This window comes from Nuphar pumila, chromosome 3 (assembly GCF_984573655.1).
Source record: "Nuphar pumila chromosome 3, dmNupPumi1.hap1.1, whole genome shotgun sequence".
NCBI classification, from domain to species: Eukaryota; Viridiplantae; Streptophyta; class Magnoliopsida; order Nymphaeales; family Nymphaeaceae; genus Nuphar; species Nuphar pumila.
In genome coordinates, this window is record NC_143251.1 from 19,729,926 (window position 1) to 19,756,019 (window position 26,094).

Here is a 26,094-nt window from a genome sequence, read left to right on the forward strand (position 1 = left end):
CAGCTTCTTCTGCGTTTGGAAATAGCTCGTGGCCACATTGCCCATCTTGACGACGAACTGGGCACCCAGAAGATAGTGTCGTCAGGTCCTAAGACAATGCACGATGGTCGTCATCTCACGCTCGTGCATAGTGTAGCGTCTCTCCGCAAACTTTAACTTTTGACTCTCGTAAGCAATCGGATGTCCCTCCTGCATGATAACTTCTCTGAAGCATCTGTGTGGACTTCAAAAGGTCTTGTGCGGTCTGACAACCGCAACATAGGTTCCCTCACCAAGGCTTTCGTCAAGCCATCGAAGGCATTTTTGCAGGCTTCTGTCCAGAGTCATACCTGATTCTTCTTCAGCAAATCTGTGAGGGGCGCAGTAATGAGTGAGTAGCCTCTGATGAACCGTCGATAGTAGTTTGTCAAGCCAAAGAATGACCGCAACTCTAGCACTTTGCTTGTCAGACTCCATTCCTAGATGGCTTTTATCTTCTGCCCGTCCATGCGCAGCAAACCATGCCCCACAACGTGGCCAAGGAAGTTGATCTCCTCCTACCCGAAGAGACACTTTTCTCGCTTGATACAGATGTCATTCTCCTTCACGCCTGAAACACTGTTTGCAAGTGCAAGACATGTTCCTCCATGCTGCTGTTGTAAATCACGATGTCATCAAGATAAACTACCACAAACTTGTCTAAGTAAGGGTAGAAGATCTTTTTCATCAATGTCGTGAATGTGACCGAAGCATTCGTCAACCCGAATGGCATCACCAGAAATTCATAGGCACCATAGCGAGTGACACAAGTTGTCCTTGGCTCGTTACCATCTGCAATCCTCACTTGCCAGTAACCCGATCGCAAATCCAGCTTTGAAAAGACACGGGCACTGCCTAACTGATCAAACAAGTCTGCTAGCAGTGGCAACGGATACTTATTTTTCACTGACTTTGTTCAATGCACAGTAATCCACACATAACCTTTTGGAACCATCATGTTTCACCTGAAAGAGCACAGGGGCGCCAAAGGGTGTTTTTAAAGGATGAACGATGTCTGCTTCTAACATTTCGTCCAGTTGTTTGTGCAGCTCCTTCAATTCAGTCGGTCTCATGCGATAAAGGAGCTTTGCTCCCGGGGTCAACTCAATCTTGTGGTCGACCTCGCGTCTCGAAGGCAGACACTTTGACAGTTCTGGGGGCATCACTTCTCCAAACTCCGCCAACAGTAAGTCAAGGGTCGACGGCACTGCTACGTATACATTCCCTTCTTCGGTGCGCACATAAATTAGGAATGTATGCTCTTCCCGCTTGACACCCTTCTTCAATTGCATAAGTCTTGCCTCTAAAAGTCAGGCACTGCACCGTGTGCGACAAGTTTGACCCCATGATTGTCAATGAGTTTACCTTCGACAGCATCATTACATTCTGGCTGCGAAGAAACTCTATGCCCAAAATCATCCGAAAATCGTCCAAGGACACCACTGAGAAGTTGGCGTTGTCAACCCAACTCCCAATTTAGATAGTCACACCTCTTGCTTCACCAAGGATGAGTTTGGCCTCAGAGTTCACCATATTGATAGTCCTCTGCTTTGGCCCGGGCTTCAAGACCAACCGCTCTGCCTCTTCCCGTGAGACGAAGTTATGTGTGGCTCCTGAGTCTACCATTGACATAGTAGACTTCTCATTCGCAATGACTTCTAAGTACATGAGTTCTTTGTTAACTGGTATGTTTTTCACTACACAGCTTATGACCACATTTATGGTCTGCATGGCTCCCATCCTGGGTTGCACGACCTCAGTATCACTACTCTATGCTTGTACCACATTGGCATGTTTGTCGTCCTTCACAAGGCGCTTTGGACATTGCCTTGCGATATGCCTATCGCCACAAAACAAGTCACAACCCACCCTTTGTTATCATTATTGTTGTACTTCTAGTTTTGTTTTCTGTCAAAATGGTGTTGGGTCGACGTCTCACCCTTATTGTTGCATCGATCCTCTTTCTTGCCTCCATGGTCTGACTTCTTTTTTACCTTGTCGATGGAGTGAAGGTGTTGCAATGAGTATCCACTAGGCACTCGGCTGTCACATATACATCTTCTAAAGTCTCAGGATTGCTCATTTCCACTTCGAACTGTACCCATGGTTGTAGTCCTACAATAAACCAGTTGAGTCTGTCTTCATCTGGCATATTGGGTACGTCCAACATAAGCTTCTCAAACGTCCTGATGTAATCTATCAAGGCTCCAATGTACTTCAATTCTGACACCATTTGATATATTTGGCGTTGTACATTCTGCGACATAAAGTAGTTTCGTAACTCAGTTTTGAAGGCCTAAAAAGTATCAATGACACAATGCCCTCTTTCCATGTCGCTATGTTTCCTTCTCCACCAGGCTATAGCATCTCCGTCGAAAAGAGATGTTGCAGCCTTCACCCTGAGGTCCTCGGCCAGTACATTCTAAATATTTAGATAGTCTTCCATCTGGAATAGAAAATTCTCTATGGTCTTGTTGTCTCTAGAACGATTAAACTTCGCAGGCTTCGGCACATCTATCCTTGATGGTCTATCGTCATTTCCACCATTTAGGATCACCGTCCGCTGTAAAGTGTGATTCTTCAACTGAAGCTCCCCTACTTCAGTCTGCAGGGTGGTTATTGTCATAGTCAGCGACGTAACCTATCCCATCAGCAAGTTCACCTGCTCTCGTAGGCTTGTTACCTCGTCGTCCATTGCTCTGAATGACTCAATTGCACGTGAAATCGCTTCCTCATGCGAAGTCACATCAACTACCAATCTATTGACAGTCTCGACCATCTGCTCATGGCCCCGAGGTGAACCCATCTCCTCGACTTCGGCAACTGCCTTACCTTGGGTACTTCGCAAGTTGTATTGGGGCGCCACGATATCTTGCTCACAAATCACGGTTTGTCTGTGCATCTTTCGACACCGACTCCAGAGTCCCTTCTCCAGTTCGAGAACGGCTTTGGTATCACTTGTCACGGGCCTATTTCTTCAATAGGCCAGTGCAGCTCGACGTTCCTTACCGTCGCAAGCCTTTCTGGTCGCTCGCTTAACACTACAAAAGCTTTGAATATAGAGAGTGCAAGAGAGCGAAAGAGGAGAGAAAGAGAAATTGCAATCACTTGAAAGTAATCACAACGAGGGTGAACAAAGAAAGCTCAACACATTTGTATTCATTCACTAATTTGGCCATAGGCTCATTACAGTTCAGATCTACGGGCTAACCCTTCAGGGTATTGATTAACCAAAACCAAAGTGCAAGGGTGGCCCGGAGAAAGTTACAAGTGACTCAACACTTACATCATGACTCAACCAAAGCAAAACAGACTCAAGACACAAATATACAAAGTAGGTCACAAGGGAACATATAGAAAGCCATATCAAAATCTCATTCTTATGAGCAAGAAATAATGAAAAAAGACCCAAGTCTATTCAACACTCTGTCACCATGGAAAGAGAGGCACGCTGATTTTTCTTTTCAAACAAAGATAGCAACATGTGCTCACCAGTTTACTTATTATCAGCTACATGGTATTTTGGTAATACTAGCACTAACATAATTCATGCATTTGTTGCATGTTGCTTTGGGCTTTTGTTTACAAGGCTATATGTTGTAATTCTTGATTTAATATCATGTTCCTTTATAATTTTACCCTTTTAGTGTTTTCCATATAAATGAAATATTGCCTCAAAATATACGTATGCATATGAAATATACGGGTGATTGCCTTCACCTGCGAGAGAACAAGAGGTCATGTTTGGCCTTCTCTCCTTCCTCCCTCCGGCCCTAAATACTAGATTCAGATGGTAACAGAGCCAACACAACTACACAAATAATCCTGAAGGAAGAACTTCATTACGATTCAGTTTTTGTTCTCATACTAATCTTTTCTTTCTTGTTCTATAATTCTCTTTCCTCATTTATTTTGTTCTTCTCTTCTTCCTTTTTCTTCTTTCTTCCCTCCCTCTTCCTTTTTTTCCTTTCCTTTTATTTTCTTCCTTTTATTTCTCCTAGTAGCTCACTAATTTCATATCGACCGCAAGCAGTTCCAGAGTTCAATATGGATGTTAAATATATATATATATATATATATTGTAATGCCCATTGGGGGCAATTTAGTCTTTTTATCTTTTTATAAATATTCATGTCCATTAAGAACATTTTTGCATTTTTGTATTTTTATTTTTATTTTTATTTTCTTTTTTTATTTCTTAAAGGGGTAAAAGGGGCTCCCTTAAGAATCGTTGGGACCCTCCCCAACGGTCACAAATGTGGTCGTTGGGGAGCTCCCAATGACTCTTTTGGGAGCTCCCATTGGCCCACTCTTGTGGTGTATTTAAAGGGACATCGCCCCCATTATTCTCAATGCTTGTTTAAGCATTTCAATAAAGGCTCCTATATTATTTCAAGTTCTCTTCTCCCTTGTGTATGTTTCTTGTTTGCCCTTTATGGCATATTGTATCTTGTTCATTTATGTGATCGTGCCTTCTTGTAGTCATTTGTGACATTGTTTTTTGCACTTATATTTCATTACAACATATCAGAGCCACTAGGTGTCAAAATCACTCTTTGGGACTTCTCTCTATTATGTTTGAGTGTTATTAAGCTTCGTACTCTTGTTCTTCTTCAACTCTTCCACAATGGCAGACAAAGATGCAAAGATCGACTTTTCATTCAAATTAAATGGAACCAACTATAGAATGTGGGCGGTCGTTATGGAAAATAACCTCAAAGGTAGGAAACTTTGGAGATATGTATGTGGAACCGTTCTGAAACCACAATTAAAGCTCACCAAGGAGCGGAATGAAAAAAAAAAACTTTTGAGTGATGAAGAAAAGGGCAAAGCTATTCAAGAATACCAATCTAAAGTTGAAGATTGGGAAAGTGAGTTTTGGCATGGTTTATGAATAATGTGGAACTCAAGATTTGTGCTAATATAGCCAAATTTAAAAAATCAAATGAAACATGGTTCTTCATGAAAGGTATGTACACTCAAAAGAACCTTGCCAGACATTTCTTTTTACAAGAAAAATAAGATAAACCAAGCAAGGGTATAAGAGTATTAGAGACTATTATAGTACTCTATCCCCTCTATGGGATGAACTTGCTCTCCTTGAACCACAATAGGAAAGACGCGCTATTGTCATGAGGTAAGAACAAATGGAGAGAGAGATTTTTTCAATTTATTCATTGGTTTCGTCCCGAATTTGAACAACTAAGAGGATCCCTTCTTCATAGGGCTTCTACTTCTCTTAGTGAAATCTTTGCCGACTTATGCCAAAAAAGAAACTCGCTTGGCTCTTAAAAAAGACTTTTATGAGGTCCATGCAGTATCTAGACCGGGAAATAACATTAGGACATATAAAGTTACATTTTTGGAAAAATAACAATGGTGGAGGAAGAAAAATTATTTGTCACCATTGTAATGAACCGAGTCATTTTAGACCTGATTGTCCTAAGCTTCAAAAAAAATGTGGCTTCCATTGGAGATAGTCCAAGCAATTCAAGTGAAAATCAAAGAGGGATAGAGACATAAAGGACTCCATTGCTCAACTTATGGAAACTCTCCAACAATTAATGAGAATCAACTCTTCCACACCATCTACCTCCAGTGTCGCGGTCTCATCAACTCTCGGTATGTCTTCTTGGATCGTTAATTCGGGTGCCTCCTTTCATATGATTTAAAATGCATCTCTTTTATCCAAACCAAGTCTTAATCCGTTTAAATCATTCGTTTTCACGACCAATGGAACACCATTAGATGTTGAAGGAATGGAAAACCTTGAAAAAAAATTTAGTCAAGGCAAAGAATTTTATGTTCCAAAAATTAGGATTATTTCAAAACTTAACTTAAAACTCTTTTACGTTTCTCAAATAACCGATTTTGCATGTAGTGTCTCTTTTTCACCAACCAATTGTTATGTGCAGGATCTCTGGTCTGAGAAGCGGATTGGGTAAGGCCATAGAAGAGGAGACCTTTATTACATAGATTTTTTTGTCTTTGTCATCCAAATTATTTTGTAATCATATTCAATCTAAAGATATTGTTACTTGACACAAGAGGCTTGGTTACCCTAGTATTTGTAAGTTGTATCTTTTTTCTTTTTTGAAAAAAAAAATTGCAATAAAAAAGAATTTATATGCAATGATTATATCCATGGGAAAATGCATTCACTTCCTTACCCACATAGCAACTTTATTTCCAAGAGACCATTTGAATTAGTGCATTCAAATGTACGGGGACTGGCACCCGTTATGTCTAAAGGAGGATACTCATATTATGTTGTCTTTATTGATGATTTTACTAAATACACTTGGGCTTATTTTATTAAAAACAAATCTGATATTTTCTCTATTTTTAAAGAATTTCATAACCTTAATCAAAATTAATTTCAAAACAACAGTCATTTTTAGATCCGATTCCGGAGGTGAATACATGTCAAATGAATTTCAAAACTATCTTAAACAAAATGGCATTATTCATCAAATATCTTATCCTAAAACTCCTCAACAAAATAGTCTTACCGAAATAAAATATAAGCATCTTATTAAAACAACAAGAACTCTTTTTATCTCTAAAAATGTTCCAAAGAACTTTTGGGACGAAGTCGCTCTTTCCGAAACTTATCTTATAAATCGAAGGCCTTCCTCGTCCTTAAAAAAATGTTTCTCTTTTTGAAAATTTGTTCAAAATGTTTCTGAATTTTAAGTTTAAATTTTTTTTGTTGTAAATGCTTTGTTCTTTTTTAAGGACAAGATAAACTTCCACCAAAAGCTCTTGAATGCACTTTTATTGGCTATGGTGAAAATCAAAATGGGTATTGGTGTTATGATATTAAAAATAACAAACTTTATGTTTCGAGAAATATGACCTTTCTTAAAAACAAAATGGATTTGAATTTCAAAAATCTAAGGAAGTGATTGATTATTCTTTTCTCTTTGACTTATTGCCTGGAAATAAGTCTAAAGATTTTAATGATACTATTTGTGATGACAATTCTCATCAAAATGATGATTCTCATAATGAGAATCCCAATGATATACATGTGTATACTCAGCGAGAGGGAAATGAACATCAAAATGCTTTCGATACATATTCTCAAGACATTTCTTTAGAAGATCAAGTTGAAGAATTCATACCTAGGCGATCTTCTAAGAATAGTAGATCTCCTTAAAAAATTGTTATATAAGAGTCGATGATAGAACTCCTTTAAAAGATCTCACTCTTATTCGTCAATTATTTGGATCACTAACATATTTGTCTGTTACCAGGTCAGATATTGTTCACGTTGTTTACAGTGCAAGCAGTGTTGTGAAAAGCGTTGAGGCGTAGCGAGGCGCTCCACCAAAATCTGAGGCGACCCTCATTTGACCAAATCAATTGAGGCGTGCGCCTCAAGGCCTATGAGGCGCACGCCTCATAGGTTTTGCGCTTTACCCATGCGCCTCAAGGCATGAAGCCCCTCGCCTTGAGGCGAGGTGCGCTTTTTGCGCCTTGAGGCGCGTTTTTAATAACACTGAGTGCAAGTCAATTTCAAAATGCTCCTGCTACTATTCACATGGTTGTCGACATGTGCATTATCAGATATTTGAAGGAAACCATTGAAAAAGTGTATATTGTTTCGGGTTCGGGTCTGGATCTTATACCAGACCCGAGTTCATTGTAAAACTTAAATGTATTTCTTTTCTTTTGGGTTGGGTTCGGATATTATATTAGACCCGACCCGACCCATGTACACTTAAGTGCTTTATACAATGCATTAGGTCACGATTTCTGAAGTACAGAAATCGTGACAGCCGCAGAGGTTTCTCTTCTCGTCTCTCTCTCTCTCTCGTCTCTCTCTCTCTCCCTCTCCCTCTCTTTCTCTGTTTTCTCTCTTAATGCAGGTGCAGATGAAATTCTAACATGGTATCAAAGCGGGCGAAAATCTGATCATGGTTGCTGCGCAACGAATCGATCCCAAAAGGTGTGTCTTGTGAGATCTTCTCTTGTTGGGTCATCTCCTCTCCTCCTCATTCCTCTTCTTCTTTCTTCTATCTTGAAGTCTCTTTTCACCTTAGGGCAGATCTGATCAGACTCTGTTGTGCCTTAAATTTGGGCAACGGATCTGCCCCTCTCCATTTCACTCCACTCCTTTGGTCTTTATCAGATCGTCAGGATAAGGGTCTGCTACTGACGACTGTTCTGTCGACCGATCTCTAATCAGATCTGAGATCAGTCTCCAATCGATTTCAACATCTACTTCTATCGTTCCCTATGCTCCTGTCGTTACCTAATCCATTTTCAGCAAAAAAAAATCATATTCAAATCTGCAACTGAGATCAGATCTGACGCTATTTTTCTGACGTTACCTTCTGAAATTTCTTCTTCTGAATCGCCCTTTTTTTGTTTCAGACTTCCTTTCTTGAACATTTAAAAAAAAAAGGGGGTTGAATCTGATCTGGTTACAAAAAAAAGGGGGGAGACATTACAACTAGGCTTGACGCCACCAGATTTGACGTGATCTCCAAAAAAAAAAAAAGTGTTGGGAGAAGGTTGATTTTTGTCTGTTGATTCTTATTCTCTATGGATCCCTACCATCCTCAATCAAATCTTTCTTCAAGTTTTCTCAACCAACTTGTTTCTGAGAAGTTGAATACCTCAAATTTCTTGATCTGGAAGAGGCAGATTATTCCTTTCATAAGGAGTCAAGGCCTCTTAGGTCACCTGGATGGAACCACTTTAGTTCCACCAGAATTTAGCCCGAGAGAAGAAAAAGATGACAAAGGGGTGAGTTCAATCGTGTATGTCAAAAATGCTGAATTCCTCAATTGGGAAAGAAAAGACCAGTCAGTTGTTGCATACATCACATCCACCCTGTCTCAAGAGATCCTACTTGTCATTCCTGACAATTGTACAGCTCTACAACTCTGGGAACGACTGGTTCAGACGTATTCACAGGTTTCTCAAGCAAGAGTAGTTTTTTTAAAAAGAGAATTTCAGTTGTTAAGGAAAGATTCCATGACCATCATGGAATATTTGAACAAGATGAAGACCATTACAGATCAACTTGCAGTTATAGGATGTGCCGTTAGTGACAGTGACATGGTGCAACAAACCCTGAGTGGATTGGGATCTGACTACAACATGATAGTCACTTCACTATTGTGTCTCCCTGTACTTCCTACCTTTGATGAGCTACGAGCCAAATTGATCCAATATGAAATGACTCTGAAGGGATTCTCTGAAGAAACTCATAATCATTCAAATTCTCAAGAAGTTTTTGCTATGGTAGAAGACGAGGACGAGGAGGACAAGGGCGAAGTGGACACGGAGGGCGTGGTTTGCTTCCCACTCCAAACACGTTTACTCATGCGCAGGGAACAAGATCCATCCCTACTTGCTTCCTGTGTAACAAAAAAGGACATATCTAAGGCGAATTGTTGGCATAATCCAGAGAATAAAGGAAAGAGTCCACAGATAGAAATCAAGAGAAGGTTCACAAATACCAGAGACAGTGGAGAGATTAAAGATTTGTTGATATCTACCTTGTCAGAGTTAAAATTGAAGCAGAATGATGAAGGCACTTGGTTTGTCGATTCCGGGGCAGCGACTCATGTAACAGGCGATGCAGGTAAAATTTCTAATCCTATTCCTTATTTTGGAAAAAGTAAGATTGTCACTGGAGATGGATCCCACCATCCTGTTTCCCATGTTGGAAAGACTGTTATTCCCATGTCACATTCCACTCTTACTCTTTCTGACGTTCTTCATGCTCCTGACATTACGAAAAATATTGTCTCCGTCTCTAAACTTATTGATGATAATAATGCTTCAGTTGAATTCACTCCCTTCTTTGTGCAAGTCAAGGACCTACGCACGACGGAAACATTCGCTGAAGGAAAGAGACGAGGCAACATGTATGTCTTTGAAGAAGCTCCATGTCGTGATGTTCGCCCTTCCCACCTGGTTTCGAAGTCTTCATCAGAGTCATGTTCCTCCTCTTCTGCTAGTGTTTTTAGTATCTCTGAATGCAATAAGTCATCCTTATGGCATAGTAGGTTAGGACATTGTGGGAGTCATTTTATTGAGAAACTTGTTTCTAATAATCTCATTCCAAAAGAAAGTCTTAAAAGGGGATGAGAGTAGTCATAAATGTTCCAATTGCCTTTTGTGCAAGAGTCATGTATTGCCTTTCAATTCAATTAATAAGAGAGCTTCAAAACCTTTTGAGATCATTTGTTCTGATGTGTGGGGACCCGCCCGAATTGTCTCTGGGTCTGGAAGCAGATATTATCTAATCTTTGTTGATAGCTATTCTCGATACACTTGGATATATTTCATAAAAAATAAGTCGGAAGTCTTTTCTTTGTTTCAAAACTTCTTTTCCTTGGTCAAAAACCAATTTTCTGAGTCCATTAAGTTTTTCCAATGTGATGGAGGTGGGGAATTTACATCCCATGATTTTATTTCTTTTCTTTGAGATAACGGAATAGGAAGAAGGGTGTCCTGCCCTCACACTCCTCAACAAAATGGGATTGCTGAACGAAAACATAGACATATCGTTGAAAGTGCCATGAGTATGCTTCATGACAGCAATCTTCCCACCAACCTATGGACAGAAGCTTTTCATTCTGCCGTGCATGTGATAAATAGATTGCCAATGGTCATTCTGGAAAACAAGTCTCCTTATCAATGTCTCTTTGGAACTCATCCTAGTTATCATGATCTGCGTGTTTTTGGATGTGTTTGCTATGTGCATGTTGATCGGTCCCTGAGAAACAAGTTTCAAGACAAGGCCCAAAAGTGTAGGTTTGTGGGATACGCAGATGACTACAAAGGATATAGGTGCTATGATCCCACCAACAAACGCATCAGAATCTCAAGAAATGTTGTATTCGATGAGCAAAATTTCGATGACAAAGCTGATGCAACCAATATACCAACTGAAGTTTACTATCCTTGGTTGAGTTCAGAGCTTTTTGCTAGCGCCAGCGAAGCATGTTCACCAGATTGCGTGCAACAAGAAGAAGAGATGTCTGAAAACACTGAGACGTCGGGGTCACAGAATTTAGAAAAAATATCTGGTAGATATAAAGGCATTGTTTATTCCAGACAGAGACCAGGGAAATCAAGCCATTCAGATCATGCTTCAGTCAACAATCTGACCCCTTCTCACACTCCTGAGATCAGAAAATCAAGCCGCATACGACATCCCATTGACAGGTGGGTCAGCTATAACAACTTCTCCTTGGATCTTCAGCTGTTTTTAACTTCTCTCAATAAAGAAGATGAACCCATTATGTACTACCAGGCAGCCACCTCTATCAAGTGGGTAGAAGCTATGAATGATGAAATGCAAGCTTTGCATGAATGTGGAACTTGGGAAGTTGTTCCCAGACCGCCTGACAAAAATGTTGTTGGATGTAAATGGGTCTACAAGATAAAGTACAAGTCAGATGGAACTATTGAGCGATACAAGGCAAGGCTCGTAGCAAAAGGATTCACTCAAGAAGCAGGGCAAGACTATGATGAGACCTTTAGTCCGGTTGTAAGAATGGGAGCAATTCGGATTATTATCTCTCTGGCTGTTGAACATGGGTGGAAGTTGAGCCAGCTTGATGTAAAGAATGCCTTCTTGCATGGGGACTTGAAGGAGGAAGTGTATATGGAGCAACCCCCTGGATATCAAGAACAAAATTGTAAAACCCATGTGTGCAGGTTAAAGAGAGCTATCTATGGTTTGAAACAAGCATCTCGCTCTTGGTTTGATAGCTTCTCACTAGAGATTCAGAAACATGGGTTTTCGCGTTCCATGCTGGACCACTCATTGTTCTTTTTTAGAAGCCAGACTGTGACCACTCTGTTATTAATTTATGTTGATGATATTGTTATCACAGGAAACACTGTGGTTCACATCCAAGAAATGAAAAACTTACTAGGTCAGAGGTTCAAAATGAAAGATCTTGGAACTCTACGCTATTTTCTTGGTGTAGAAGTTGATAATCAAACTCATGGCTTGACACTCACACAGCACAAGTACACCGTAGATGTTCTCCGCAAGGCAGGTATGAAAGACTGCAAACCTCTGGGAACACCGAGTGTGCTGCATCAAAAACTTAGTGCTCATGATGGAGATTTGTGTGATGATCCCACCAGGTATCGAAGCATAATAGGAATGTTACAGTATTTGACCTTCACTAGACCAGATATTGTTTATTCAGTTAATCAAGTATCTCAATTTATGCATGCACCACGTACTGGACATATGGAAGCTGTCAAGAGGATCCTTAGATATCTGAAAGGGACTATTGGGGATGGATTGACATACTCACCACAGTCATATGGAAAAGATGAGCATGGACTCACTGTATATTGTGATGCAGACTGGGCTGGAGATCCTGATGAACGAAGATCCACATCAGGATACTGTGTCTTCATTGGAAGAAATTTAGTCTCTTGGAGCAGTAGAAAACAAAAAGCTATAGCTAGATCAAGTACTGAGGCTGAATACAGATCTATGGCTGCTGCCACTGCCGAAGTCACATGGATCAGACATCTACTGACTGAAGTAGGAGAAAAGATTTCCCACACTACCTTGCTATGTGACAACCAAAGTGCTATTAACATGTCATTCAATCCAGTACATCACAGTCGTGCTAAACACATTGAGATTGACCAACACTTTGTGAGACAGAAAGTTGAAGAAAAAGAGATTGAGCCTGAGTTCGTCCATACTGAACAACAAGTTGCGGACCTATTTACGAAAGGATTAACAAAGGATCGTTTTTGGACGCTCAAAGGCAAGTTGTGCATGGTTCACAACCATGCTCAACTTGAGGGGGGTGAAAAAGTGTATATTGTTTCGGGTTCGGGTCTGGATCCTATACCAGACCCGAGTTCATTGTAAAACTTAAATGTATTTATTTTCTTTTGGGTTGGGTTCGGATATTATATTAGACCTGACCCGACCCATGTACACTTAAGTGCTTTATACAATGCATTAGGTCACGATTTCTGAAGTACAGAAATCGTGACAGCCGCAGAGGTTTCTCTTCTCGTCTCTCTCTCTCTCTCGTCTCTCTCTCTCTCGTCTCTCTCTCTCTCCCTCTCTTTCTCTGTTTTCTCTCTTAATGCAGGTGCAGATGAAATTCTAACAACCATAACCAAAGGACTATTTTTATCCTCTTCATCTCCTAATTTAATTGCTTATACTGACTCTGATTGGGGTGGTAACCCCAATGATCGTATTTCTACAACAGGTTATTTTGTTTTTCATAGAGAATCATTAATCTCTTGGAGATGTAAGAAACAACCAAAGGTGTCTCTATCTTCCACGGAGGCTGAGTATAGGGCGATGACCACAACTACCAAGAAACTTGTCTGGTTGAGAAGTTTGCTCAAAGATATTAGAGTCATTATCTCTTCTCCTTCAAAGTTGTGTTGCGACAATAACAATACTATCTACATTGCTAGCAATCACACATTCCATGAACGAACAAAGCACAACAATGAATTTTTACGGGGCACCATTCAAATGCCATATGTCACTTCAGAGTATCAGCTAGCAGATTTCTTTACCAAAGCCTTGTCATCACCCTGTTTCTACTTTCTCCTAAGCAAACTCTCAGTGATCACACTGTCAGTTTGAGGGGGGGGTGTTAATATATATATATATATATATATATATATATATATATATATATATATATATATATATATATATATATTAATGCCCATTAGGGGCAATTTGGTCTTTTCATCTTTTTGTAAATATTCATGTCCATTAGGGACATTTTTGTATTTTTGTATTTTTTATTTTTATTTTCCTTTTTTATTTGTTAAAGGGGTAAAAAGGGGCTCCCTTAAGAATCGTTGGGACCCTCCCCAACGATCTCCCCTTGGCCCCCATGAGCCCCCTCATGTGGTGTATTTAAAGGGGAGTTCTCCCCAATTATTCTCAATGCTTGTTTACGCAATTCAATAAAGACTCCTATATTATTTCAAGTTTTCTTCTCGCTTGTGTATGTTTTTTGTTTGCCCTTTATAGCATATTGTATCTTGTCCATTAGAAACATTGTGTTTGTGTGATTGTGTCTTCTTGTAGTCACTTTGTGACATTGTTTTTGGCACTTGTATTTCATTACAGCAGGATCTTTCACCATCCAATATGAATTACATAAAGTCTGAGTTATACTGACCTCAAATAATTTTCTTGTATGGAAGGGGATGATTGATCCCTACATTCGTCACATGAAACCCCCGAACCACCTTGATAGAACACCTCATCCTATTGAGAATATTCCTAAAGAAGAAGCTCCTTAAGATGGGTCCATTCATACTTTTGTGGTAATCTATCCAGCATATGCAGATTAGGTTGCCATAGGTTGGATTAACTCAATCCTATTAGATGAGACTGTTGTATAGTTGACAGGTCACATCTATCAAGTTCGTGTCTCATGATTTATGCATTTAGTTTGGAGTTTTGTTTTCCAGAAATTGGTCAAATTAACTTCTTATGAATGGAATTGTGCCCAAGTTTGTTGCACGATGCCAATTAAGCAAATGTCCGACCTTATAAAAGTCAGTTTTACTCTCTAGAGGTTTATATGATAACGTGATAGGGGACATAGCTCTGTAGCTATGTCACATGGGTGCGGGTGCAGGTGCGACGCAATTCCAAAAAATTTGGACACGAGGACTCGGCTATATATATATATATATATATATATATATATATATATATATATATTAAAAATATATATATTTTTTAAATATATATAATTATATATAACAATAAATTAACACTTAAAGATTGCAAAATTTAAAGCAAAAATAAAAAAGCAATTTTTAACATCGCAAACTTACCAAAATATAACACATAAAGAAGTTTGTGAGTGTGATAAACAACAAAACTTATCATAAATCTGTCTCATCGTCTGAATTAGAGGGAAGAAGAGGATCGAGGTAGTCCATGTTGAGAGTATGCAAATTATGTTCTCCCTCTAAGTCAAAATCTTCTAGATTTACATCTCAATTCTTGGATGGTCCACAACTGCATCAAAAAATGACTATATTAGTATCTAACTTAAAACTTTGAATACAAATATTTAAACACAAATTTTGAATACAAAGAAAAAAAAAGTACCTATACTGTTCTTTGGTGCGGCGAGAAATTAATCGTAGATTTGAGTGAACATAAACCAAATCCTTTGCTCTTTTACTAGTGAGTTTGTTTCTTTTAATGTTGTGAATTTGAGCATATGTACTCCAATTTCTTTCACAACAAGATGATGTAGTAGGTTGGAATAACAACTTTATTGCAAGACGTTGCAGATTTGGTGTCTCTGATCCATATGTTGCCCACCAATTAAGGGGATCTTCCCCGTCCCTTGCTACGAGTGCTACGAAAGAATCAAATCTCTTAGTAGAAAACTTGCCAAACTCACTATTTACAACCTTAAACATGTGAGGATCATTAAAAAGTCTTCCGAAACATATCATTTTATTTCTTGATATCTCAAGATCTTCATTTGGAGAAACACGACAAACACCTGTTGTCAACCATTTTTTGCATAGTATTTTGGATTGAGAGAGTGTGTCATGCAATGCAAAGGTGTATTGCTTTTATCCTATCTTCTCACTAAAACTGAATGTACATGATTGTAAAATTATGAATCATCGAGTGCAATATCTTTCTTCTTATGTTTAAAAATGATACTTTGAACTTTTTCAATCATATTGTACCACATTTCATAAATTCTATGAAACATGGGTACATCTCTGTCAACTTCTCTCAACATTTCCTAAATAGGCTCAGTAAATTCAACAAAATAAGTAATTTTATCCCACCAAAAATCATCACAGATGCATTTTTTGATAGCTTGATCCTTGACATTATCTTCAGTACGATAAAAATCTCAATCTTGATCAGCCACCATCTTCATCAATGCATTCTTGAGTTGCTTAATTCTTTTCATCATAACAATGAGAGTTTCAACAACTTTCAGTAACTTGAGATCAGAATGCTTATTAAATATAGAAAGAGCATGATGATGGTTTACAAAAAAAAATTCTAATATTTCGGACATCAAGCTTTATTTCCTCAATCCATAAACACATTTCACGTGCATGTGTATCATGTTTTGATAGATTGCATATACTCTTAAGTGTCAAATTTAAATTGTGTGTTACACAAGGAGTCCAAAAAATATGTGAATATATATCTTCACTTGCCAAATTCATTCTTGCACGACTGCAAACTGGAGCATTGTCAGTAATGATTTGCACCACACTTTCTTCACCCACTTCTTTTATCACTTCGACAAATAATCTCTTTAAATATTCAGCATCTTTATACTCTCCAGATGCATCAACAGTCTTCAAAAAGATTGGGCCATTAAGTGAGTAAGCAATGAAGTTTATCAGTGGTCGCCTTTGTATATCAATCCACCCATCAGAAACAATCGACACTCTATGTCGTTTCCATGCAAATTTTTGAGTCTCTAACAAGTCTTCAATTCTATTTTTTTCCTTTGCAAGAATGACTGTTCTTAGTTTTTCTGAACTAGGAGGCACATAACCACTCAAATTACAATTAGCCAAAGATGTAATCATATCTTTTCAGTATGAACTTCTAGCTACATTAAAAGGAATTGAGCTTGAGTAAAAGAATCGACCAATCTTTTTATCAATTTCTGCTCTTGCCATGTTTTTGAATGACGCTTGTATTGTTTTATTGCTTTCCATCTTTCTTTTCTTTAAAAGCTCTTCTTGTATATCACTAGCAATAGGAAAAGACAAATTAATCGAATTGCTTCTCGTTTCTGCAATTTTCTTCTTTTCAGGTTTCTCTTGTTCTTTTTTTAATTGCTTTAACATATCTTTGTTAACCCCAAAACATGCCCTAATTCATTGACCACGAATATGCAAAAGATGTGCTTTCACACGCGTATAAGAACCTGTGAAAACAGTCTTACATAGATTACAATGAAACTGCACATTCCCACCACCACCACTACTAGCTTTTACCCCTTTTGTCACAAGCCTCCAAAGTGGTTGAGAAACTTCTAATTCAGGGTTAGAACTTGAACCAAATGTATTGACACTACCGCTAGAACTCGCCATTATATCTGAAAAGTGAAAAGAAAATAAGTAAATAAAATAAAGTTAATAAACACTTCAAAATAATAGTAATAAGAGCTCCAGGTTCATTCCCCCTGTGCAAATCAGGTTCAAATCAGGCCCTCTTCTGCAAACCAGGTTCGAGATAGGGGGCTTACCCCCTATCTAACGCAAAAAGGAGGGGCAGGACAAGCCCCTGCTGAACCTTATCCGTGCCAGGGGCTTTGCCCTTGCCAAAAAGCCAAAGGCAACAGGGGAAACGAGGAGGGGCCGAGCCTCTCATCATTTTCCTTTTGTTCGGCAGGGGTAAGAAGGAGTGGGGGAAGGAGGGGGCTCGGCTGACAGGCCGAGCCTTGCCACGCCAGACAGAAAGGAAACGAGGGGCCGAGCCCCTCTTCTGTGAATCGAAGGCAAAAGGAGGGGTCGAGCCCCTCTTCTGCGAGCAGAGGGTGCAGCCCCCCCCCCTTCCCTGCACCCTCTGCTGGCAGAAGAGGGGCTCGACCCCTCCCTTTGCCTTCGATTCACAGAAGAGGGGCTCGGCCCCTCGTTTCCCTTCTGTCCGGCGTGGTAAGGCTCAGTCTGTCAGCCGAGCCCCCTCCTTCCCCCACTCCTTCTTACCCCTGCCGAACAAAAGGAAAATGAGGAGAGGCTCGACCCCTCCTCGTTTCCCCTGTTGTTCGGCAGGGCAAGGCTCGGCCTGTCAGCCGAGCCCCCTCCTTCCCCCACTCCTACTTCTTACCCCTGCGATAAAAGGGAAACGAAGAGGGGCTAAGCCCCTCCTCTATGAATCGGAGGCACAGGGAGGGGCTGAGCCCCTCTTCTGCGAGCAGAGGGTGCAGGGAGGGGGCCGAGCCCCTCTTCTGCGAGCAGAGGGTGCAGGGGGGGGGGGCTGTCTGACATAAGCGAAACGAGGAGGGGCCAAGCCCCTCCTTTGTGAATAGGAGGCACAGAGAGGGGCCGAGCCCCTCTTCTGCGAGCAGAGGCTGCGAGGAGAGGGTGCAGGAGGGTCGACATACCTGTTGAGTGTTGACGGAGGGGGAGACGGTGGCTACCTGTGCGTACCGTCGTTGGACTCTGGATCGCCGGCGTGGGTGTAAGAGAAAGCTGCAGGGGCTGAGGGGGAGAGGCAAAATCGAGAGGGTAAGCCCCTCCCCCTGTCGATAAACCCCTTTTAGGGTTCGGCTGCAAAAGAAATTTGGATCTGGATCGGGTCCGGACCGACCCGACCCAACCCAGATCCAAAACGTAATTTAAAAATCGAAATAGACATTTTTGGACTCGGTTAAAGTTGACCGAGTCCAAAATGTGGGCAGACTTGGCCTCGACTCGTTGACCGAGTCTGACTCGCCGTTGACCGAGTCTGGGCCGAGTCCGAAGCCGCACCCGTGTCGGGGCGTCTCGACTCGGTTGCGGCACCTCCTTAGCCTAGTTTGTGTGACTTAGCTCTGTAGAGGTTGAGTTTTTAACTAATGGATCATTTGCCTTCAGCTTGGCACTGAATATTTCAATGACTTTGCTTTTCAAAACCCAATACAGATTCTTTTTAATTCATTTCATCATTTAGGATAATATTACATCATATTTTTTTAAATTATTTTCAAGTTCTCTTCAAAATCCAAGTGATTTTGAGATGCTTCTTCACATATCTTCTTTACCTCTCAAATCAATCTTCAATTCTTATCTATAAATTCAAATTCATCTTTTTATCTTCAATTCCATCTTATTTCAAATTTAAAACTCCAATTTCAAGGTCCAATTCAACTTTGAAATTTCAAATTCATTTCTGGATTCAAAAATTCAATTTCCAATTCAAATCATATTTCAAAGTTCAATTCAACTTTGAAATTCTGAGATTCATTTCCTGATTTCAAAAACCAAGTTCTATTCTCCTGTTCTTCACTTTAAATTCTCAAAATCCCCAAGTTCTTTTGAAATCTTCTGAGTTTTTAATCTTCAAACTAATCCTTTCAAGTTTTATAAGCTGAATTGTAACATCAGTATAGTCAAAATTTTGAAAAAACACACCAAAAATCCAATAAAATGTCTATTGGGGAGGTTTGGGAGGGTTTTTCATTGGGGCGGTTTTCATTTCCTTATATATATATATATAGTCACTCAGTATCGGCTATAAGCTATTTCTCGCGATATTATAGGTTTGGTGATAAATCTCGAAAAAATCTCGGGGCTTCAAAAAATAAAAATTATATAAAAGCAACAAAAATAAGTAATAAGCAAATATCATGTTTAGATAATAAAATACATACAACAACAACAACAACAACTACGCCTTCATCCCAAAACAATTGGGGTCAGCGATATGAACCAAAAAAGAAATTCATTTTGGGTCTTCCACATGAATCCTTTTCCTCCAATCATTTCTATCCAACGCCATGTCCTCGGTGAGGTTCAAAGCATTCATATCCTTTCCTATCATCTCCATCCAAGTCTTCCTAGGCCTACCCCGACCTCTTTTAACTAATATATTTTCCCATTTCTCCAACCTTCTAACTGGAGCATCATTAGGCCTTCGCCGAATATGTCCAAACCACCGTAAACGATTCTCTCGCATCTTATTTTCAATGGGTGCAACACCTACCTTCTTACGTATCTCTTCGTTCCGAATCTTATCTTTTATTGTATTTCCACACATCCATCTAAGCATCCGCATCTCAGCTACACTCATTTTTTGAATATGATGTCTCTTGGCAGCCCAACATTCCGTACCATATAGTAAAGCGGGTCTAATAGTCGTCCTATAAAACTTTCCCTTCAACCGCAATGGCATTTTACGATCGCACAGCACTCCAGTAGCACTTTTCCATTTCATCCACCCAACCTTTATCCTATGATTTACATCTCCATCAATTTCTCCATACTTTTGAATGATGGATCCCAAATATTTGAAATAATCATTCACCGGTATATCTTGCTCACCAAGCTTCACTACACTCCCATCCCTACTTCGTTGCTTACTAAACCGACATTCCATATATTCAGTCTTACTCTTACTCAACTTAAAACCTCTAGCTTCCAATGTCTGTCTCCATAATTCTAACTTAGCATTAACCCCAGCTCTAGACTCATCAATCAAAACAATATCATCAGCAAACAACATACACCACGGTACATTTTCTTGAATTGATCTCGTAAGCTCATCCATCACTATCGCAAATAGGAAAGGGCTTAAAGCAGATCCTTGATGTAACCCAACCGTTATCGGAAAATTGGTTGTCACCCCTCCACAAGTGCGGACATTGGTTACTACTCCTTCATACATATCTTTAATTATACTAATGTACTTGAGAGAAACACCTTTCTTCATCATTGTCCACCAGAGAACGTCCCTAGGTACTCTATCGTATGCCTTCTCTAAATCAATAAAAAACCATATGCAAATCTTTGTTCCTCTCTCTATATCTTTCAATAAGTTGTCTAAGAAGATGTATAGCTTCCATAGTTGATCTTCCAGGCATAAAACCAAATTGATTCTCCGATATCATGACAACCTTCCTCAACCTAGACTCAATCACCCTCTCCCAAAGTTTCATAGTATGACTCATGAGTTTTATACCACGATAGTTTGTGCAATCTTGTATATCACCCTTATTCTTATATAAAGGCACCAAAGTACTCTTCCTCCACTCATTAGGCATCTTATTTGTTCGCCAAATCAAGTTAAAAAGATTTGTCAACCATTCTAAACCTTTCTCTCCCAAGCATTTCCAAGCCTCGATAGGTATACCATCTGGGCCAACTGCCCTTCTTGATTTCATTTTCTTCAAAGCCTCTGCAATTTCTTTCTTTTGAATCTTCGCATGAAGTCACGATTTATCTCATGAAAAGGAATGGAGAAGTCTCCAAGATCTTGAGCATGACTATCATTAAATAGCTTATCAAAATAATCTTTCCATCTCTCCTTAATCTCCTCATCTTTGACTAAAACCCTTTGCGTTTCATCTTTGATACATCTAACCATACCCAAATCCTTCGATTTCCTATCTCTCATCTTTGCAAGCCTATAAATATCCTTCTCGCCTTCTTTGGTATCCAACTTGTCATAAACCTCCTTATATACCTTAGCCCTCGCGTTTCGAACAACTTTTTTAGCTTCCTTCTTTGCTATCATATACTTCTCCAAATTCTCATTATCACGACTCTTACTTAGATTTCTATAACACTCTCTTTTAACCTTAATAGCTAATTTGACATCCTCGTTCCACCATGATGTATCCTTACCTAGTGGTGCACCACCTTTAGACTCACCCAATACCTCCTTAGCTACTTTTCTCATACCACCCGCTATCTTATTCCACATTGATTCTGAATCCTCCTCGAGACACCAATCAACTTCCTTAACTACCTGCTCTACAAACATTCCTTGTTTAGCTCCTTTCAGTGCCCACCACTTAATTCTAGGATCTATCCTATGTCTATCCCTTTTGCGGCATTGTCTAATTCTAAGATCTAAAATTAAGACTCTATGTTGTGTAGCTACACTTTCTCCTGGTATAACCTTACAATCGATGCAACAACCCCTATCTCTCTTTCTAAGTAGGAAAAAATCTATCTGACTCGTATTAACCCCACTTTTAAATGTTACTAGGTGAGACTCCCTCTTCCTAAACCAAGTGTTTGCTAAGATCATATCATAGGACAAACAAAAATCTAAAATCCTTTCTCCACTTTCATTTCTTTCTCCTATACCATAGCCTCCATGGATATTCTCAAATCCATCCCTACTAATGCCTACATGTCCATTAAGGTCACCGCCGATGAAAAGCTTTTCTCCATAGGATGTCTCTTGTACTACTCCATCTAAATCTTCCCAAATTGATGCTTAATGGAATCATCTAAACCTACTTGAGGTGCATAAACACTAATAATATTAATAATATCCGTACCTAATACTAATTTAATAAGTAAAATTCTATCACCCTTCCTACGGACCTCAACTACATTATCTATAAACTGACGACTCATAACAATCCCTACTCCATTCCTATTCCTATTTATTCCTGTATACCAAATCTTATATCCCCAAGGTTCTATCACTTTAGCTTTCTCACCTACCCATTTGGTCTCTTGAAGACATAAAATATCAATCTTTCTCCTACACATAACATCTACTAACTCTACCAACTTACCAGTTAAAGACCCTATGTTCCAAGTGGCTATAATAAAATACATATATAATAAAAATTAAGTAAAATTCAAAATAAAGAAGAAAAACACATTTATGATGTAGAAAATAAATAAAAACAGTAACAATAATTGATAATATCATGATATTATCATGAGAATATTGTGATATTCTCGTGATAATATCACAATATTATCAAATTGATGATATTTTCAAAATTTTGTAATATTTTACCTATAATATTGTTTGTTGAAAATACAGAGATAATATCGCGATATTTTGAAAATTGAAAATATCGCAGATATATGTGACCATGATATATATAACACAATCAGCACAGTTTTCAAGACTAGCATGCTAATTCTTAGTTTGGATGTTCGATGTACCAGAAAAAAACAATGACAATTCTCAAACCAAGTCCTAAGACACAAAATGCTAGCCAAAAATTCAAACCACGCATCACCAACAATGAATGCAAACAGAAGCAAAGGCAGATAAGATTCAAAGAGCACTTACAGCATCTTCCATAGACGTGCGCCACCCTTGCATAGAGGATAACCCAAATTTAAGTCTATCATTCTCACCATATCCAGAATACTTCTCTGTTTTAGGAGTACTGAGATATATCCCCATCCCCAGCTAGTGGATAGCCCAAAAGTTGCTGCTGCTTTTAATTAAATGTCAAAAATGAATTAATCCCTGCTTTTCACAAAACAATTTTCCACACAGTAAACATAAAATGTAGCCACAAAACAAAAGTTAGGATATCAAGAAAATTAAAATGGAATACTGGATATATGACAAGTCTGAACAAGGAATGCTAGAACAGTCAGACAAAAGGAAAAAGAATAAACATCAACTTCTATGGATATTGTATTTTAATATATGCTTTACATTTGGAAACAGTAATGATACTGCAGATGATAAGACACTATTAATAGAAGTGCAGCCAAATGAAATCAGCTCTAAAGCCATGTGATCACTTCCATTAAATGCCTGATCAGTCAAATGGTACACAATGTACAACGCAAACATGTTGAGAACTTATGCAAGACTTATATGAACAGTTTCTGCAAAAATTAAAAAAAGAAAAAAAAGGTTTTGACACTGTTTTTTGCAACAAATATTTGTTGGAAAGATTCTACAAATATCCCACTGGCAAAAGACCAAAATCCCAATTTCAAACCCTAAAAAAACCTTGGCACCTGCTGACCACCATTTACCATAGTTGAACCCTAACAACAAAGCAAATCAACCCACTTTTCTGACAGCACAAACAGAATAAAAAGGCAAAATCAAGACCTCGTATGCCTCACTCTTCACCAATGTTGGTACCATAAAAGGTGATGGGGATGTGGTGAATGGGAGCACCTATCTCAACAAAAAAAGGAAAGAATGGAGTAAAAAGCAAAACAGAGAGAGAGAAAGAGATCATGGGAAAAAAAATCAAGAAATCAACAGAGGAAAACAGAATGAATGGGTGTGTGAAATTCAAAGTAATGAAATGTAAATCAAGATATTACATGGTCGACTAAACAGCCATTAAGTGATGACAAGAAAAGAAGAATACACCAATAGCATAGATGATGACTAATTAAAAGAGTGTCACCAGTCAATATAAAAGAGTACAATGCTGCTATCAAGCCCCTGATTCTAATGGTGACAGCAAACTAGGAACGAATCATTTCTCTCATATCATTTGTGAAGGTCACCACTGCTTAAGCTGGATTTTTGTACTTACTATACTTTTCAAGAAAATCTACCGCCATCAAAGTTCATGACATATCAGGTCAAACTAAGAAGATAGCGACTAGGTTCAGAAACTTTTATGGTATATTAGTGCATAAACACTCCTCAAAGAAAAAAATAGAAATAGATTGCTAGCAATGTAGGTTGCTCAACAATGAAGATTTGATAAATCTGTATCTTTCCAATTTTGCATAAACTAGTAACTGCCTCCAGAATAAGTTTGTCAACTGGTATACATGTCTAATGATGTTTGAAAGGATGAGACGTTATTCTGGGAAAGAATAATGCAGCCTTTTCCTTCGGGATGACACCAAACAATAATTGCTCAATTGATAAAGAGACGGACAGACAAGGCCGCAAAAACGCTTATTCACTTTCAACATGTTACAGTACACCATACGTGGTTAATCATCACATTTTTCAGCAGAACACATTTAGCTAGATATACTGAGCAAAAAATGGCCTCATCATGTTCCCAACCCTAAATAAGAACCAATATTCAGCAACCAAGCAAATATTCTTAAGAATTAGCTTTAGACACACTTCCAATAGTCAGATTAACATAATTTATCCAATCAAAAACCCAGTAGCATCTATCCAGGTAATATTTAACTTCTTTAAGTACAGAAACCCGATATTAATTTGTTCTTTCTCCGCTTAGGACTTCAGAAGTTAGGACTCAAATTAAAACCCTAACCAGGCAAGAGAGCGAGTTATGGAGAAAATAAAAGAATTTTCCCCAATAACTGTATTCACAATGTTGCTAACGATCAAGAAATTGCAAACAATTACATATACTCCCCAGAGATCATTTTAGAACCATGACGCCACGAGCTCTGGTGTTGATATAAAAGCACCACAAAACACGTATCAAGATAAATTCCAAACACAAAACATAGGCAGACCACCTGCACCGGAAAGTAGCAAGATCCACCCACCAACGCAGAAAAAACAGCCTCATTAGTCATTACCGATGCCCCTTATCCAGCTACCATCTTTGTTAACTAACAAAAAAGCAAAACCATGAATCTCAGTTGCCCAATTACATCAAGGCAACTAAAACACCACTCTCAATCTCCATAATCCCTCCACGCACTTCGACGTTCCTTGTTTTTGTTTAGTCAAATTCCAAACCAAATTGCAAAAAAAAACTAAAAGAAAAGGTAAGTAACACCATAATTAACAAAGAGAAACGCAACGAACCAATGAAAACCCACAATTCCAAAGATCATGATCGACTCAAAAATCACGGGAAGTTGAGAATTCCTTAGAGCTCCTTCAATCACAACCAAGACCCACAGACGAAAATCTTCCAAAACCCTAGAAACAAAAGAATTGCAATAACTACGTGTGCAGACGACCAAGAGCCCAAATAAGGAAAGACACCCCAAAATCACAATCTCGATCAGAACCAAAAGACAAAGCACGAAAAGGAAACAAAAAAAGAAGAGAATTGGAGTGCACAGTTTCACTTACAGTGTGATGGTGGTCTTGTTCTGGCTCAAACGAAAGAAGGAAAGAAAGAATGGGAAGGTGGGGGGTTATCCCGAGAGCAAGAAAACGATTGGAATGCTAGATGGGTCTGTCTTTATGGGGACAGGATGCAGATTCAACGACCAAAGTAATGAAACGACGAGCCCCGTCCATCAACCAAAAGGGCATCTTATTTAACCCGTAGAGTCCAAGCCGGCCGTTTTTAAAATAAACACATCAAACCAATAAATAAACAGAACCCATAAAGGATGGTAGATACTGGTTTGTCGGCGTCTGTTACCTTATTCGAATTTTTTACTCTCTCTCTCTCTCTCGCACACACACAAGCCGGTGATAAGCCTTATCACCAGACAAGGCATTCGCCACTTCGGGTTGAGAAACAAGCCAAGCTGCTCGTAGCCCGGCATGTGATCAATTCTTTCAAACTCACGAAGGTGTCCAACATGAACAATAAGAGTTGAACTCGATTCGAATCATATAAACTTGTTAAAAAATAATAAATATATTGAGACATACTTTACATCATATGCTAAAGCGTATATGCTAGTTAAGTAGTAATAAATGTATTTAAGATATATTGTGTGCCGTATAATAAAATAGAA

At 39.0% G+C, this 26,094-nt stretch overlaps 1 protein-coding gene across 11 annotated transcripts in view; it reads right to left on the reverse strand.

The window, feature by feature from the left end:
* The window catches only part of LOC149842199 (putative protein phosphatase 2C 58), a 90,633-nt gene extending 64,982 nt beyond the window's left edge, over window positions 1-25,651 (reverse strand). The window contains exons 1-4 of one of the 11 annotated variants that reach the window (XM_089998986.1): window positions 25,475-25,583; window positions 25,202-25,318; window positions 24,907-25,002; window positions 22,766-22,913 (exon numbers count right to left, since the gene is read on the reverse strand). In XM_089998986.1, the coding sequence (XP_089855112.1) occupies window positions 22,766-22,882 (117 nt within the window). In that variant the 5' untranslated portion in view covers window positions 22,883-22,913; window positions 24,907-25,002; window positions 25,202-25,318; window positions 25,475-25,583. Of the gene's footprint in view, window positions 1-22,765; window positions 22,952-23,551; window positions 23,621-24,906; window positions 25,003-25,201; window positions 25,319-25,474 lie in introns of those variants that run through there. The other 10 variants (XM_089998989.1, XM_089998983.1, XM_089998984.1 and 7 more) reach the window with 10 other exon arrangements.
* Window positions 25,652-26,094: the final 443 nt, after the last annotated feature.